The sequence below is a fragment of the Heterodontus francisci genome, chromosome 8 (genome assembly GCF_036365525.1).
Source record: "Heterodontus francisci isolate sHetFra1 chromosome 8, sHetFra1.hap1, whole genome shotgun sequence".
NCBI lineage: Eukaryota > Metazoa > Chordata > Chondrichthyes > Heterodontiformes > Heterodontidae > Heterodontus > Heterodontus francisci.
The window spans coordinates 21754825-21769678 of NC_090378.1; the positions used below are offsets into that span (position 1 = coordinate 21754825).

The 14854-nt window shown below is 41.0% G+C and overlaps 1 protein-coding gene across 2 annotated transcripts in view; it reads left to right on the forward strand.

Moving 5' to 3' along the window:
* cdc7 (cell division cycle 7 homolog (S. cerevisiae)) overlaps positions 1-14854 on the forward strand; it is a 72870-nt gene that overhangs the window by 39090 nt on the left and 18926 nt on the right. Inside the window, exons 5-8 of one of the 2 annotated variants that reach the window (XM_068036759.1) lie at positions 6815-6908; positions 7023-7165; positions 7787-8021; positions 10070-10156. In XM_068036759.1, the coding sequence (XP_067892860.1) occupies positions 6815-6908; positions 7023-7165; positions 7787-8021; positions 10070-10156 (559 nt within the window). The remainder of the gene's footprint in view (positions 1-6814; positions 6909-7022; positions 7166-7786; positions 8022-10069; positions 10157-14854) is intronic. The other variant, XM_068036760.1, reaches the window with a different exon arrangement.

Consider the following 14854-nt stretch of genomic DNA (forward strand, 5'->3'; position numbering starts at 1 on the left):
TGTATAAGAGGTCAAGGTGGGTTCAAAGTCGGCAGTAAGTTTTCATAAATTTCTGTTTGATTTATAGTTGAGGTTCTTTGTTCTCTGTAACAGAATTCCAGATGACAATGCAAATATATTACTCATAAATAAAATAAACTAAAAATGCTGGAAGTCTGACACAAGAACTGAAAATACACAGCAGGTCACTCAACATCTGTAGCGAAGCCACAAGTTGCATTTCTGTTGTAGACACTACAGAACTAAAATATATGTAATTAAGAAACTGGCACCAGTACTTTTATTAACACGGTATCATTTATATAAATTTCAACAGTGGTCCACAGTATTTCCAGTTTGCCATTTTGTTTTTGATACTATTTGTAACATAACTGTATCAGTGAATTAAAAATTAATAACGTGATGTTTGATGGTCAAGTTTTGTACCAGTGTAAAGATAGTTACGGCCTGGGTCGTGGCCCAATACAGGTATAGAGAATCAAGTGAGATTTATTAAGTAATAATGCAATACTTTGCAAAGGCTGTGATTAGCAATAATCTTTGGTTCTTGCTTCCTGAGTCGACGTAACAAAGGTGATGTCTTCGGCCTCTTCTTGCTTTTCTGTGTTTCTTGTAGCGTCATCCTTTTTATCCTTCTTTTCAAGTCCCTTTCACACCCTATTTGGTCATGTTCCAACATTACCTTGTCTCTTTCTTGATTAGTTTAAGTAGCTCTTGTATCAAGCCCACTTCTGCTTACTCAGTACATCCCACGAACACTTACGTTTGACAAGATTTGAGCCAGGTTAACAATGATGCCTTGCGATTTAACCTTAGCATAAAAGGAATCATTAAAAATATAAAAAGATTAGAAGGAAACTCACCAAATCCTACAGTCTCCCCCTTGAGGATGAAGTGTATCCACACTGATCCCTCGCACAATCTGTTGCTACTCAATAATGTCGAAGGTTCATCGGCTTTTTCTTACTTTAACTTCCACAACTCTGACTATGACTAACATCTGTCTCCAGCTGAGCAGTACTGGTGACTTGTTCCATGCACTCTTATGTATTGATTTTTGAGTTGGATACTAAGAAGCACATGAACACTGGATGGTTGATGCCCCTCACCTTCTGTTCACATTCATTGTATGTCTCTTGTTATTGCCCCATAGCTGGCTAAAATTGGAAATTCATTGCGTGAGTTAAGGTCTCTATCTTTGTATTGAATCTGTAACAACAGAAAAAGAAATCTGATCTTTTTTGCATGCTGCTGATGTAGTATAAATTTCGACTTTTGTGATGCAAGGGCTGTTTCAATATTTTGCCTTTTCATAAATGCACTTTTTGTGCATTAACAGACTATTAAAACTATTAACAATACAGCCAGTTGGTGTAGAGGACATTGAGTGTATTTGATTGCTAAGAAATGTTAGGAGTTGTTTATTTGGCTGTAAAATATGATTTAATCTATTTATTAGTTTGCAACTGAAACATCAGACTTCAAAATGGTACACTTTTGAGACGTGAGCAGTTATTTTTAGAGTCCATACATGTCTTTATCCTGTCCCTACTAACTCGTTTGGCATCTGGACAACAATTGATCCTTGCGTTTTGATTTAATGCTTTATACAGTCCTTTGAAATGTTAAATTTTAAAACAAACTGCAACACTTTTTAATAGCAACCAGGTTTGTTGTTTAGAGGGTTTTATTTGTAATGCTTGGCTAGATTGTTGCATAGATGCGCAAATGCATTTGGTTTTGTATTTAAAACATCTATGTAACCTGTGGGTAATTATTTTTCATATTTCTTTCCCATTTTGTTGGCTTCCTCCATGCCCACTATCAGAAGGGAAAGCATAATTCTACAGATGCCTGCAACACACCAGCTGCTAAAACATGTGGAAGAAGTGGCTTGGGGTGACTCTTCTTTCAGTGCTCCTTTTGGGACATCATGAGTATAAACCAATCACCTGCTACTTGGTGGCACAGCGAGTTGGAGCTCAATGCATATTTGTTTATGCTTAGTAATTATTTTTGGCTGTTTATCAGTCACATTTCTTTTTTTTTATTTGGGAGGCACAGTAGTGTTGAAGCACCTCAGCAGTGTTGGGATGTGTTGATTTAAAATGTTGGATTTATTAATATCAAGAGTAGCTCTGATGTTAAACTGGTTTAATATGACCTCATAGTTGCTCTGTCATTTGCTGCTGCTGCAGACCTTCGTGATATCGAAGAATGCTTCTGTTTTTGTTGAAGCTTTATTGAGTCAACTCTTTGTTATGATCTTGCTATTGAATAGAAGTTGAAGGCAGAACTGATTGAAAGGTGTGACCAGTCGTCCTTCAGTTGAGCCGCCTTCCCTCATTTTAAAAAAAATCTACCAGCCTCTAATGCATACATTGCTGATTCACATTTGTAATCTGTGGTGCATATAGACAGAACAAACAGGTTCTGTTGATAAGGATTTATCTTGTGTCTAGAACAAAGTTGTCATTATTAATGAGAAACCTTGAAGTGAGTTAGAGCAGATGTGCTGCTGAGGTTGCCTTGATGTACTGAGGTAACCTATCTGAAAGGAAGAGGATTGCTTTTGTATTTAGATTACATGGTTATTTTATGCCTCATTAAGTACTTTTCTATGAATAAGGTATTATGACAGATGATTGTTTAGTTCTTGTATTATTATAATAGAACAAGTGGAAGTAATTTCATATTGTGTTCACACACAAATATTTTTCAATATTTAACATTTCGAAGTAAAAACAGAAAGTGCTGGAAATACTGAGCAGCACCTGTGGTGGGAGAAGCAGATGCTGCCTGATCTGAGTATTTCCAGCACTTTTTGCTTTATTTCAGATTTACAGCATCTGCAGTATTTTGCTTTTAACATTTTCAACCTTAACCGTGATGAACTATTCCATACCTTTGTTGTAGCTCATTGTGTATCTGAATTCAGTATTAGTGTTTGATTTGGCCCTTTTTTTATTCATTCGTGGGATGTGGGTGTCGCTGGCTAGGCCAGCATTTATTGCCCATCCCTAATTGCCCTCGAGAAGGTGGTGGTGAGCTACCTTCTTGAATCACTGCGGTCTATGTGGGGTAGATACACCCACAGTGCTGTTAGGAAGGGAGTTCCAGGATTTTGCCGCAGCAACAGTGAAGGAACGGCGATATAGTTCCAAGTCAGGATGATATGTGGCGTGGAGGGGAACTTGCAGGTGGTGGTGTTTCCATGCATCTGTTGCCCTTGTCCTTCTAGTTGGTAGAGGTCGGGGGTTTGGAAGGTGCTGTCTAAGGAGCCTTGGTGCATTGCTACAGTGTATCTTGTAGATGATGCAGACTGCTGCCACTGTGCGCCGGTGGTGGAGGGAGTGAATGTTGAAGGTGGTGGATGGGTGCCAATCAGGTGGACTGCTTTGTCCTGGATAGTGTCGAGCTTCTGGAGTGTTGTTGGAGCCACACTCATCCAGGCGGGTGGTCCATTCAAACTTGTCTGCTTGTATAAATCAATTCTTGTTTACCCCAAGTATTCTAAACCTTAAACGTATTTTATTTGATATTTTGTGATGATTTGGAATCCTTGCGACTGTGTTCCTTGTGAGTTGTGTTGTCATCATGAAGTATTTGACAAGTGATATCTGATGTAAGATGTTTTAGAACATAGAACAAAATACAGCACAGAAGGAGGCCATTCAGCCTATCGTGTCTGCGCCAGCGAAATAAGCTATCCACCGAACTAAACCCACCTTCCAGCACCTGGTCCACAGCCCCGCAGGTGGATATCCAGGTACCTTTTTAAAAGAATTGAGGGTCTCTGCCTCCATCACCGAACCTGGCAGTGAATTTCAGACACCCACCACCCTCTGGGTGGAAAAATTTCTCCTCATGTCCCCTCTAATCTTTCTACCAGTCACCTTAAATCTCTGTCCCCTAGTAACTGACCTCCCACCAGGGGAAACAGGTCCTTTCTGTCTGTCTAGGCCCCTCATAATTTTGTACACCAAGCAAGTCACCCCTCAGCCTCCTCAATTCCAGGGAAAACAACCCCAACCTGTCCAATCTTTCCTCATAGCTGCAACCCTCAAGCCCTGGCAACATTCTTTTAAATCTCCTCTGTACTCTCTCCAGAGCAATTATGTCCTTTCTGTAATGTGGTGACCAGAACTGCACGCAGTACTCCAGCTGCGGCCTAACCAGCACTCTCAGGGGTTTTGGGATGACCTCAAGTTTACAGAGGGCAGAATTTGGAAGGTCAGCCAGGAGTGTGTTGGAATAATCAAGCTCCAGCATCACATCCCTGTTTTTGTACTCTAAACTGCGGCCAGTAAAGGAAAGCAATCCATATGCCTTCTTCACTCTATTTACCTGTCCTGCTAAGTTCAGGGACCTGTGGACATGCACTCCAAAGTCTCTCACTTCTTCTACCCCTCTCAATATCCTCCCGTTTTATTGTGTATTCCCTTGCTTTATTTGCCCTCTCCAAATGCATCACCTCACACTTCTCAGGATTGAATTCCATTTGCCACTTTTCCACCCTCTCAACCAAACCATTGGTATCTTTCTGGAGTCCACAACTCTCCTCACTATTAACTACACGGCCAATTTTTGTGTCATCAGCAAATTTCCCAATCACGCCTCCCACATTTAAGTCCAAATCATTAATATATATCACAAACAGCAAGGGAGCCAACACTGAGCCCTGTGAACACCACTGGAAACCACTTTCCATTCACAAAAACCTCTGTCGACTACTACCCTTTGTTTCCCGTCCCTGAGCCAATTCTGAATCCAACCTGCCACCTTCCCCTGTATCCCATGGGCTTTCATTTTACTGACCAGTGTGCCATGTGGGACCTTGTCAAATGCCTTACTAAAATCCATGTAAACCGCATCCACTGCACTATCCTCATCAATCGTCTTGTTACTTCCTCAAAAAAACTCAATCAAGTTAGTAAGACATGACCTTTCCTTAACATATCCATGCTGACTATCCCTGATTAATCTCTGCCTTTCCAAGTGGCAGTTATCCTGTCCCTCAGAATAATTCTAACAATTTACCCACCACCGAGGTCAGACTGACTGGCCTATAATTATTTGGCCTACCCTTCGCACCCTTTTTAAACAATGGTACAACGTTCGCAGACCTCCAATTGTCTGGTACATCGCCTGTATCTTGTGAGGATTTGAAGATGATCCTCAGCGCATCTGCTATTTCCTCTTTGGCTTCCTTTAATATCCTGGGGTGGAAAACATCTGGCCCTGGTGCATTATCCGCTTTCAAGGATGTCAAACCCTCAAGCACTTCCTCTCTCATTATGTTTATCTTATCTAATATTTCACACTGCTCCTCCTCTAACTACAATGTCTGCATTAACCCCCTCCTTTGTGAAGACCGAGACAAAAAACTCATTAAGAACGCTGCCTACATCTTCTGCATCTGCACATAAATTCTCCTGTACATCTCAGATAGGCCCTACCCTTTCCTTAGTTATCCTCCTACTCTTAATTGTACTGATAAAACATCTTTAGGTTTTCCTTGAATTTACCTGCCTATAATTTTTCATGTCCTCCCTTTGCTTTTCTAACTTCCTTTTTTACTTCACCCCTGCACTTTCTATACTCCTCTAGGCTTTCTAAAGTATGAAGATATTTGTGTTCATCATAAGCTTTCTTTTTGCTTTGTCTTAACTCGCCCTGTAAGCTTCTAGATTTGGCAGTACCACCCTTTATCTTAGTGGGGATATGCCTAACTGTGCCTGTAGTATTTTGCTCTTGAATGCCTCCCACTGGTTTGCCACTGATTTTCCTTCAAGTAGCTGAATCCAATCCACCTTCATTTTGTAAATGTAATATACAATTAATGCCAGTGTGTTCTTGACTGTGTTAAAATAATGTTTTTTAAAGTCAGTTTATATTGAGCAGCATATGACCGTTAAATGCAAGTCTTGCAAGATATTGGTATTTTAAAATCAAAAGAATCAGTGGATCTTGCTTTACCCTCTAAATACAGGGGTAGCTTATTGTATATTGTCAAATTTTGACATCCTGCTGTTAACATATAGAAACATAGAAAATAGGAGCAGGAGTAGGCCATTCGGCCCTTCGGGCCTGCTCTGCCATTCAAAAAAGATCATGGCTGATCGTCTAATTCAGTACCCTGTTCCTGCTTTCTCCCCATATCCCTTGATCCCTTTGGCATTAAGAAATATACCTATCTCCTTCTTGAATATATTTAATGATGGCCTCCACTGCCTTCTGCGGTGGAGAATTCCACAGGTTCACCACCCTCTGAGTGAAGAAACTTCTCCTCCATCTTGGTTCTAAATGGCATACCCCGTATCCTGAGACTGTGACCCCTGGTTCTGGACTCCTCAGCCATCGGGAACATCCTCCCTGCATCTAGCCTGTCTAGTCCTGTTAGAACTTTATAGGTTTCTATGAGATCCCCTCTCATTCTTCTAAACTCTAGTGAATATAGGCCTAGTCGACCTGATCTCTCCTCATAATTCAATCCTACTGTTCCAGGAATCAGCCTAGTAAATCTTCTTTGCACTCCCTCCATAGCAAGAACATCCTTCCTCAGATAAGGAGACCAAAACTGCACACAATACTCCAGATGTGGTCTCACCAAGGCCCTGTATAACTGCAGTAAGACATCCTTGCCCCTGTACTGAAATCCTCTTGCAATGAAGGCCAACATACCATTCGCCTTCCTATCTGCTTGCTGATATAATAAACCAGTGCAATAACTATTGCACGATATAATTTGATTTTATGGATAAAATAGACTTCCTGTTTGTTCATCTGCCTCTATTATTTATATTTACTCCAGAGGTCAAGACAATGTAATGGGAGTAAAGTACTGCTTAAGGAAGGATGATCATGTGGTTATAGTGATGCCATATCTCGAACATGAGTCCTTTTTGGTAAGTTTCTTTTTAATTCAAATGACATTTGATACCACAGTGCCCAGAATTAGCTAAAAATGGGTAACTGTTCTGGGATTGATTTTATTTTAAATGAAATAAGTTCTTTTTCAGGATCTTCTGAGTTCTTTGAAGCTAGATGAAGTACGGGAGTATATGTATAACTTACTGAAAGCCTTGAGACGCATTCACCACTTTGGCATCATTCATCGTGACATCAAGCCAAGCAACTTCCTGTACAATGGGCGTCTGAAAAAGTATGAACTACATAAGAATGCCTACATTATGATGTAACTAAAGGATATAGTTTGGCTAAAGAGAAAATACACGTAGTTAAATTTTATGCCAGTTGTATCTGTCAGGTTTTTTTTGTTGAAAATGTGCCTTCATAGAAGTGAATTTTCTTGATCTTGATCCGAGTGCAATCTAAGATTTAATATAATTGGCAGAAGAACCAGAGGGAGATGAAAATATTTTGATATACATTTGGGTACTGTTCTATATTAAAATGCGCAGCTATTACAAATAAATATTTTTTCGGACTAGAAACCTTTATTTTATAAAATGTTTGTTCCTTGGTACATGATTTTATTTTAAATTAAAATGTTGATGCCTTAATGCTTAATGGGGTTTTTAAGCTTATTGCAGTTTTATATATCGTGATAGCAGCTTCCCTGTTCCTTTTTTATTTGCCTGAAAGAATGAGTACTGTAGACAATTGAATGCTCCCGAATGAAATTCTAACTCCCTTGTACAAACATCGATAATGTTGCACTTCTGTTAAATAAGTATTGGTGTACCATCATTTGGACAATGAGTTGATTTTCTTTTCTAATCATTTAATTCTTTTGACTAATCTCTTTTTCATTATATTACAGGTATGCATTAGTGGACTTTGGTTTAGCCCAGGGTACACCTGACACTAAAATAGAGCTCCTTAAAGTTGTAAAGACTGAGGACGAACAGGGAAGTTGCTCAAAGAATAAACCAACGACCAGCTCCGGAAATAAGCTTCCTAACACCATAACAATGAATAAACCTCTGGCTCAACACACTGCTGGCAAACAGCCCATGAAAAGGCCCTGGCCCCTCTCTCAAGCTAAACATGGAAAGGTTCTGTCTTGCCTTACTTTCACATTTGTTTTCATAATAGGAACCATTAGAAGTATGAAGGAAAATAACAATGCTGGCAGATTCAATTATTGCATGCAAAATTGCTTCAGTCTTTTTGTTTAAAGGATAACGACGGCAAGCTATTTTTAACACTTGGTAATCTGGTATAAGAATGTTGTGGGAGTGCTCATGTAGGTGGTAAAAAGTGCAACTATTTTAAGTCTTGAAGATTATTCGACTTGTAATAACTACTACACAGTTACAAGGTAAATATGCATGAAGATGGCCATTTGACTTATCTTGGCTCCTCCATCGAGGAACATAATGTACAGGACTGGAGAAGACCATCTGAACAGTCCCATATCTATGAAATCCTGCAATTTTTCTCATGTTGATCTAGCAAAGTTTTCTACAGCTACACTGTAATTCAAAATTCAGTCCTATGGTCTTCCATTGGTGATCCATTCCATGCATTCACCATCCTCTGTGTTAAATCTAAACTGTCTTTTCATCCTCCCTGTTCTACAAAAAGGCATAGCCTTGAGTAGAATCTGTATCCGTTAAACATATCTTATCTTGTTGATACATACCCTTTAGGATCTTGAATACTCAGAATGCCTGAATCTTCTCTTCAAGGTAAACATTTGCAGCTTTTGCAGCCTCTCCTTGTTGCTCGGGTTTCTAAGAGAAAGCTATTGTAACAGCATTCGACTTATCTTTTAAATACTCCAAGGTTTTTGCCTTCACTGCCCTATCAGAACTCCATTTCAAATTTTTAATCACTCCTTGCAAAAAGAATTTCCTGGCATTGGGCCTGCATTTGCCAATTTGAAGTTGAATTACTATAGTCTACTTTCATGACATTGCTTGACATGGTCTTCAGTACTTCTATTCTGTCCTTTCTATACTGTTCAGTGAGTTACAAACTTCCATTTTGGTATGGTCTCCTTTCAGTCACCTCCTTTGAAGACTGCAGAGTTCAGGTCCCTCAAGTCTTTCCTCATAACTCTAACTCTCTAATGCTAGGGAATGGTCATATGATTTCTCTCTATTCCTTCCAGGCCTCACAGCTCAGTAACAGAAACTGGATGCTTTTTTCAAGATGTAGTCTGACCAGAGCACTGCTAACACCCTGAGATCTCTTTCCTTTTCACCCTTTGCTCATTCAACTCCATTTGCACGTATAGAATGTTTCCTTCTCTACTATTGTATAGTGCTTAACACTTGTTGCTCTGAGCAACTTATCAAGCAACTTCCCCCTTCCCAGTTACTTGTGAATTGAATAGTTTGTATTGTTGATTGGAATCTGAGCTGCAGCAAGGATTGGTAGTCCCACTCTTTCTCCCTCCATCCCCAGCCTGCCTTTGTGTACAATATCACTGATCGTACCGCATGTGACTCAGATTTTGTTATGGTTGGTTTGTGACATCATTTAGTATCAGTTTTCTATTTGATTTTAAATTGGTTTATTATGTTTATAGTAAGAAAGTTATAAATGTGCAACACTTAAGAAAAGTGTTCAAAATTAGAAGGGATTTTAATAGAGTAAATGAGGAGAAACTGCTTCCTCGTGAAGGCAGATTGGTAACCAGAGGACTAAGATTTAATATAAATGGCAGAAGAACCAGAAGGAAATGAAAATATTTTTTATGCAGTGAATTATGAACAGGAATGTATTGCCTGAAAGGGTGGTAGAAGAGATTCAATAGTAACATTGAAAAGAGAATTGTTTGTATATATTGGTTGTAATAGGAATAATTTGTAGGATAATGGGGAAAGAGTAGGGGAGTGGTATTAATTGGTCAGCTCTTTCACAGAGTTGGCACAGATATGATGGGTCAAATGGCGTCCTTCTCTGGCGTATAATTCCATGTACTAATGGGGTGTTGTGAGCTGGCTTCGCACATTATATAATAGTATTTATGACTCAAGAATTTATCTTATTTTGAGACATTAGGGTAATACTTTCAATAAGAGGATATGATTTGGTTTGTATGTTGTCATACCTCTGACGGGCCACACGAATAGCTTTAAAATTTTTGTTGTAGGGAGATTCATCAGTTCCACGTTCTGTATTTGGGGAAAGAAATTTGAATGTTCGTAGCACTGGAGTTTTTGATGGTGAAAGCTGTAAGGTAAGAAGACCACAGCAAGGAGTTTTTAACTTGAAAACGGAGCTGATTTTTACAGTTGTACACCTTTTGGACATCACCACCATGCAACAACTTCATTAGCTAGTGCCACTGTTTTGTTGGTGACCTCAGTGATGTAAGTGTTGTATGTAGTTTTACACCTGAAGTTTTATATATGACTTTTGCTATCAAAAATGATAGCAGACCAGGCTGGTGGTAACATTTACTAATTTTTAAATCTCACCTGAAACTTTTTTTTTTAACTACAGCAGTCTAGTAATTCAGTGCAGCAGCAAAATCTTCCTCCATCTGGAATTGGTCGCTATGGAATTCATTCCAACAATGTTGACTGTAGCCTTTTAAGTTTTCATATGAATGTTGTAATAACTTTAAACGTTTTAGCTGTTACTGGATGATCTTCCATTACAATACTCATGGGTAATCCGAAGTCTGGTGCATGGTTTATATGGAGCAGAGTGTTTGTTTAAGATGAGAGTTGTGTTTAACCTGGCTTGTCCCTTTTTAAGAATACTGCTGAAGTTCTCCCTTTAGATAAATGGTCTAAATACGCACATCCTTGCATGAGGTAAAAGCTAACTGCTGAGGGCAGAGTTTTTTTTTTTGTAACTCCCTGGCTCTGCCCTTGGGGATTTCTTTTCTTAATTCCTTCATGGCAGTTGAGTGGCAAAGCCAGTATTTGTTGCCCATACCGAATTGTCCTTGAGAAGGTAGTGGTGAGTCACTTTCTTGAACCACTGCAGACCATCTGGTGTAGATATACCCATGGTGCTGTTAGGAAGGAAGTTCCAGGTTTTTAACTCAGCGACTGTGAAGGAGCAGCCATATAGTTCAAAGTCAGGTGTGTGGCTTGGAAGGGAACTAGCAGGTGGTAGTGTTCCCATGCATCTGCTGCCCTTGGTAGAAGTCGTGGGTTTGGAAGGTGCTGTCAAAGGAGGCTTGGCGAGTTGCTGCAGTGCATCTTGTAGATGGTGTACACTGCTGCCATTATGTGCGAGTGGTAGATGGGGTGCCAATCAAGCAGGGTGCTTTTCCTGGATGGTGTCAAGCTTCTTGAGTGTGGTTGGCTGCACTCATCCAGGCAAGTTGAGTATTCCATCACACTCCTGATTTGTGCCTTGAAGATGGTGGGCAGACTTTGGGAGTCAGGAGGTGATATTCTGCAGAATTCTCAGCCTCTGACCTGTTGTAGCTACAGTATTTATATAGTTGGTCCAGTTAAGTTTCTGGTCAATGGTAACTCCAGGATGTTGTTAGGGGATTCCGCAATGGTAATGTCATTGAATGTCAAGAGGCGATGGTTAGATTCTCTCTTGTTGAAAATGGTCCTTGTCATAGAGTTATACAGCACAGAAACAGGCCCTTCGGTCCATCGTGTCTGTGCCGGCCATCCTGCACCTAACAATTCTAATCCCATATTCCTGCACTTGGCCCATAGACTTTTTATGCAATGGTGTTTCAAGTGCTCATCTAAATGCTACTTAAATGTTGTGAGGGTTCCTGCCTCCATCACCTCTTCAGGCAGTGCGTTCCAGATTCCAACCACCCTCTGGGTGAAAACATTTTTCCTCAAATCCCTCCCTAAATCTCCTGCCCCTTACCCTAAATCTATGCCCCCTGGTTCTTGACCCCTCCATTAAGGGAAAAAGTTTCTTCCTATCTAACCTATCAATGCCCCTCATAATCTTGTATACCTCAATCATGTCCCCCCTCAGCCTTCTCTGATCCAAGGAAAACAACCCGAGCCTTTCAGTCTCTCTTCATAGCTGAAATGCTCCAGCCCAGGCAACATCCTGGTGAATCTCCTCTGCACCCTCTCCAGTGCAATCGCATCCTTCCTGTAGTGTGGTGAGCAGAACTGTACACAGTACTCCAGTTGTGGCCTAACTAGTGTTTTATATAGCTCCATCATAACCTCCCTGCTCTTATATTCTATGCCTCAGCTAATAAAGGCAAGTATCCCATATGCTTTCCAAACCACATTATCTACCTGTGCTGCTGACTTCAGTGATCTATGGACAAGTACACCAAGGTCCCTCTGACCTTCTGTACTTTAATTTTTTTTTAGAGATGCAGCACTGAAACAGGCCCTTCGGCCCACCGAGTCTGTGCCGACCATCAGCCACCCCTTTATACTAATCCTACACTAATCCCATATTCCTACCACATCCCCACCTGTCCCTATATTTCCCTACCACCTACCTATACTAGTGGCAATTTATAATGGCCAATTAACCTATCAACCTGCAAGTCTTTGGCATGTGGGAGGAAACCGGAACACCCGGAGGAAACCCACGCAGACACAGGGAGAACTTGCAAACTCCACACAGGCAGTACCCGGAATTGAACCCGGGTCGCTGGAGCTGTGAGGCTGCGGTGCTAACCACTGCGCCACTGTGCCGTCCCTTTCTAGGGACCTACCATCCATTGTATATTCCCTTTCCTTGTTAGTCCTCACAAAATGCATTACCTCCCACTTCTCAGGATTAAATTCCATTTGCCAGTGCTCCGCCCATCTTACCAGCCCATCTATATCTCCCTGTAATCTAAGGATTTCCTCCTCACTATTTACAACACCACCAATTCTCGTGTCATTTGCGAACTTACTGATCATACCTCCTATATTCACGTCTAAATCATTAATGTACACTACAAACAGCAAGGGTCCCAGCACCGATCCCTACGGTGCACCACTGGTCACAGGCTTCCAATTGCAAAAACAGCCCTCGACCATTACCCTCTGCCTCCTGCCACTAAGCCAATTTTGGATCCAATTTGCCAAATTGCCCTGGATCCCATGGGCTCTTACCTTCTTAACCAATCTCCCATGCGGGACCTTATCAAAAGCCTTACTGAAATCCATGTATACTACATCTACTGCTTGACCCTCAACGACACATCTATTCACCTCCTCGAAAAATTCAATCAAGTTAGTTAAACACGATCTCCCCCCTGACAAAGCCATGCTGACTATCCCTGATTATTCCCTTCCTCTCCAAGTGAAGATTAATCCTGTCCCTCAGAATTTTTTTCCGATATTTGCTAAACCGCTGATGTTAGACTCACCGACCTGTAATTACCTGGTTTATCCCTACTACCCTTCTTGAATAATGGTACCACATTCGCTGTCCTCCAGTCCTCTGGTACCTCTCCTGTGGCCAGATAGGATTTGAAAATTTGTGCCAAAGCTGCTGCAACACCTCCCTTGCCTCACATAACAGCCTGGATACATCTCATCTGGGCCTGAGGATTTATTCACTTTTAAGCCCGCTAAAACAGCTAATATTTCCTCCCTTTCAATGCTAATATGTTCAAGTATATCACAATCCCCCTCCCTGATCTCTACACCTACATCATCCTTCTCCATAGTGAACACCGATGAAAAGTAATCATTTAAAACCTCACCTATGTTCTCTGGCTCCACACACAGATTGCCACTTTGGTGGTCCCTAATGGGCCCTACTGTTTCCCTGGTTATCCTCTTACCCTTAATATACTTATAAAAAGCCTTGGGATTTTCCTTTATCTTGCCCGCCAGTGTTTTTTCATGTTCCCCTCTTCGCTCATCTAATTACTTTAAGTGCCACCCTAGACTTTCTGCACTCCTCTAATGCCTCCGCTGTTTTCAGTGCTTGAGATCTGCCGTAAGCCTCCTTTTTTTTTTCCTGATCCAATCCTCTATATCCCTTGACATCCAGGGTTCCCTGGGTCTGTTAGTCCTACCCTTCACCTTAACGGGTACATGTTGGCTCTGAATTCTCATAATTTCCTCTTTGACTCCCACTGGTCTGATGTAAACTTTCCTACAAGTAACTGCTCCCAGTCCACTTTGACCAGATTCTATTTTATCATATTGAAATCGGCATTCCCCCAATTCAGTACCTTTTATTTCCGGTCCATCTTTGTCCTTTTCCATAACTAGCTTAAATCTTACAGTTATGGTCACTATCCCCGAAATGCTCCCCCACCGACACTTCTACCACTTGACCAGATTCATCCTCTCGGATTAGGTCCAGTACTGCCCCTTCTCTTGTAGGATTTTCTACGTACTGGCTCAAAAGCTCTCCTGTATGCATTTTAAGAATTCCACCCCCTTTAAGCCTTTTGCACTAAGACTATCCCAGTTGATATTGGTGAAGTAGAAATCCCCTACTATTATTACCCTATTATTTTTACACCTCTGAGATTTGCCTACATATCTGCTCCTCTATCTCTTGCTGACTGTTTGGAGGCCTGTGGTACACATCCCGTCAAGTGACTCCCCCCCTTTTTGTTTTTAAGTTCTACCCAAATGGCCTCATTTGAGGAACCTTCTAAGATGTCATCCCTCCTTACTGCAGTAATTGACTCCGTGATCAACAGGGCAATGCCACCTCCTCTTTTACCTGCTCCCCTGTCGCGCCTGAAGAATCTATACCCTGGAATATTGAGCTGCCAGTCCTATCCCTCCCTCAACCATGTCTCTGTAATAGCAATAATATCATAATCCCATGTGCTAATCAATGCCCTCAATTCATCTGCCTTACTAGTAAGACTCTTTGCATTGAAATAGATGCAATCTAACCTTGCATTTTTCCCTTGTGTCTTAACAGATCTATATTTGCTCTGCCTTCCAGGCAAACTCACTTTCTGTTCTATATTACCCCCTACTGTACCTCCACTATGTATCCCATCCCCCTGCCA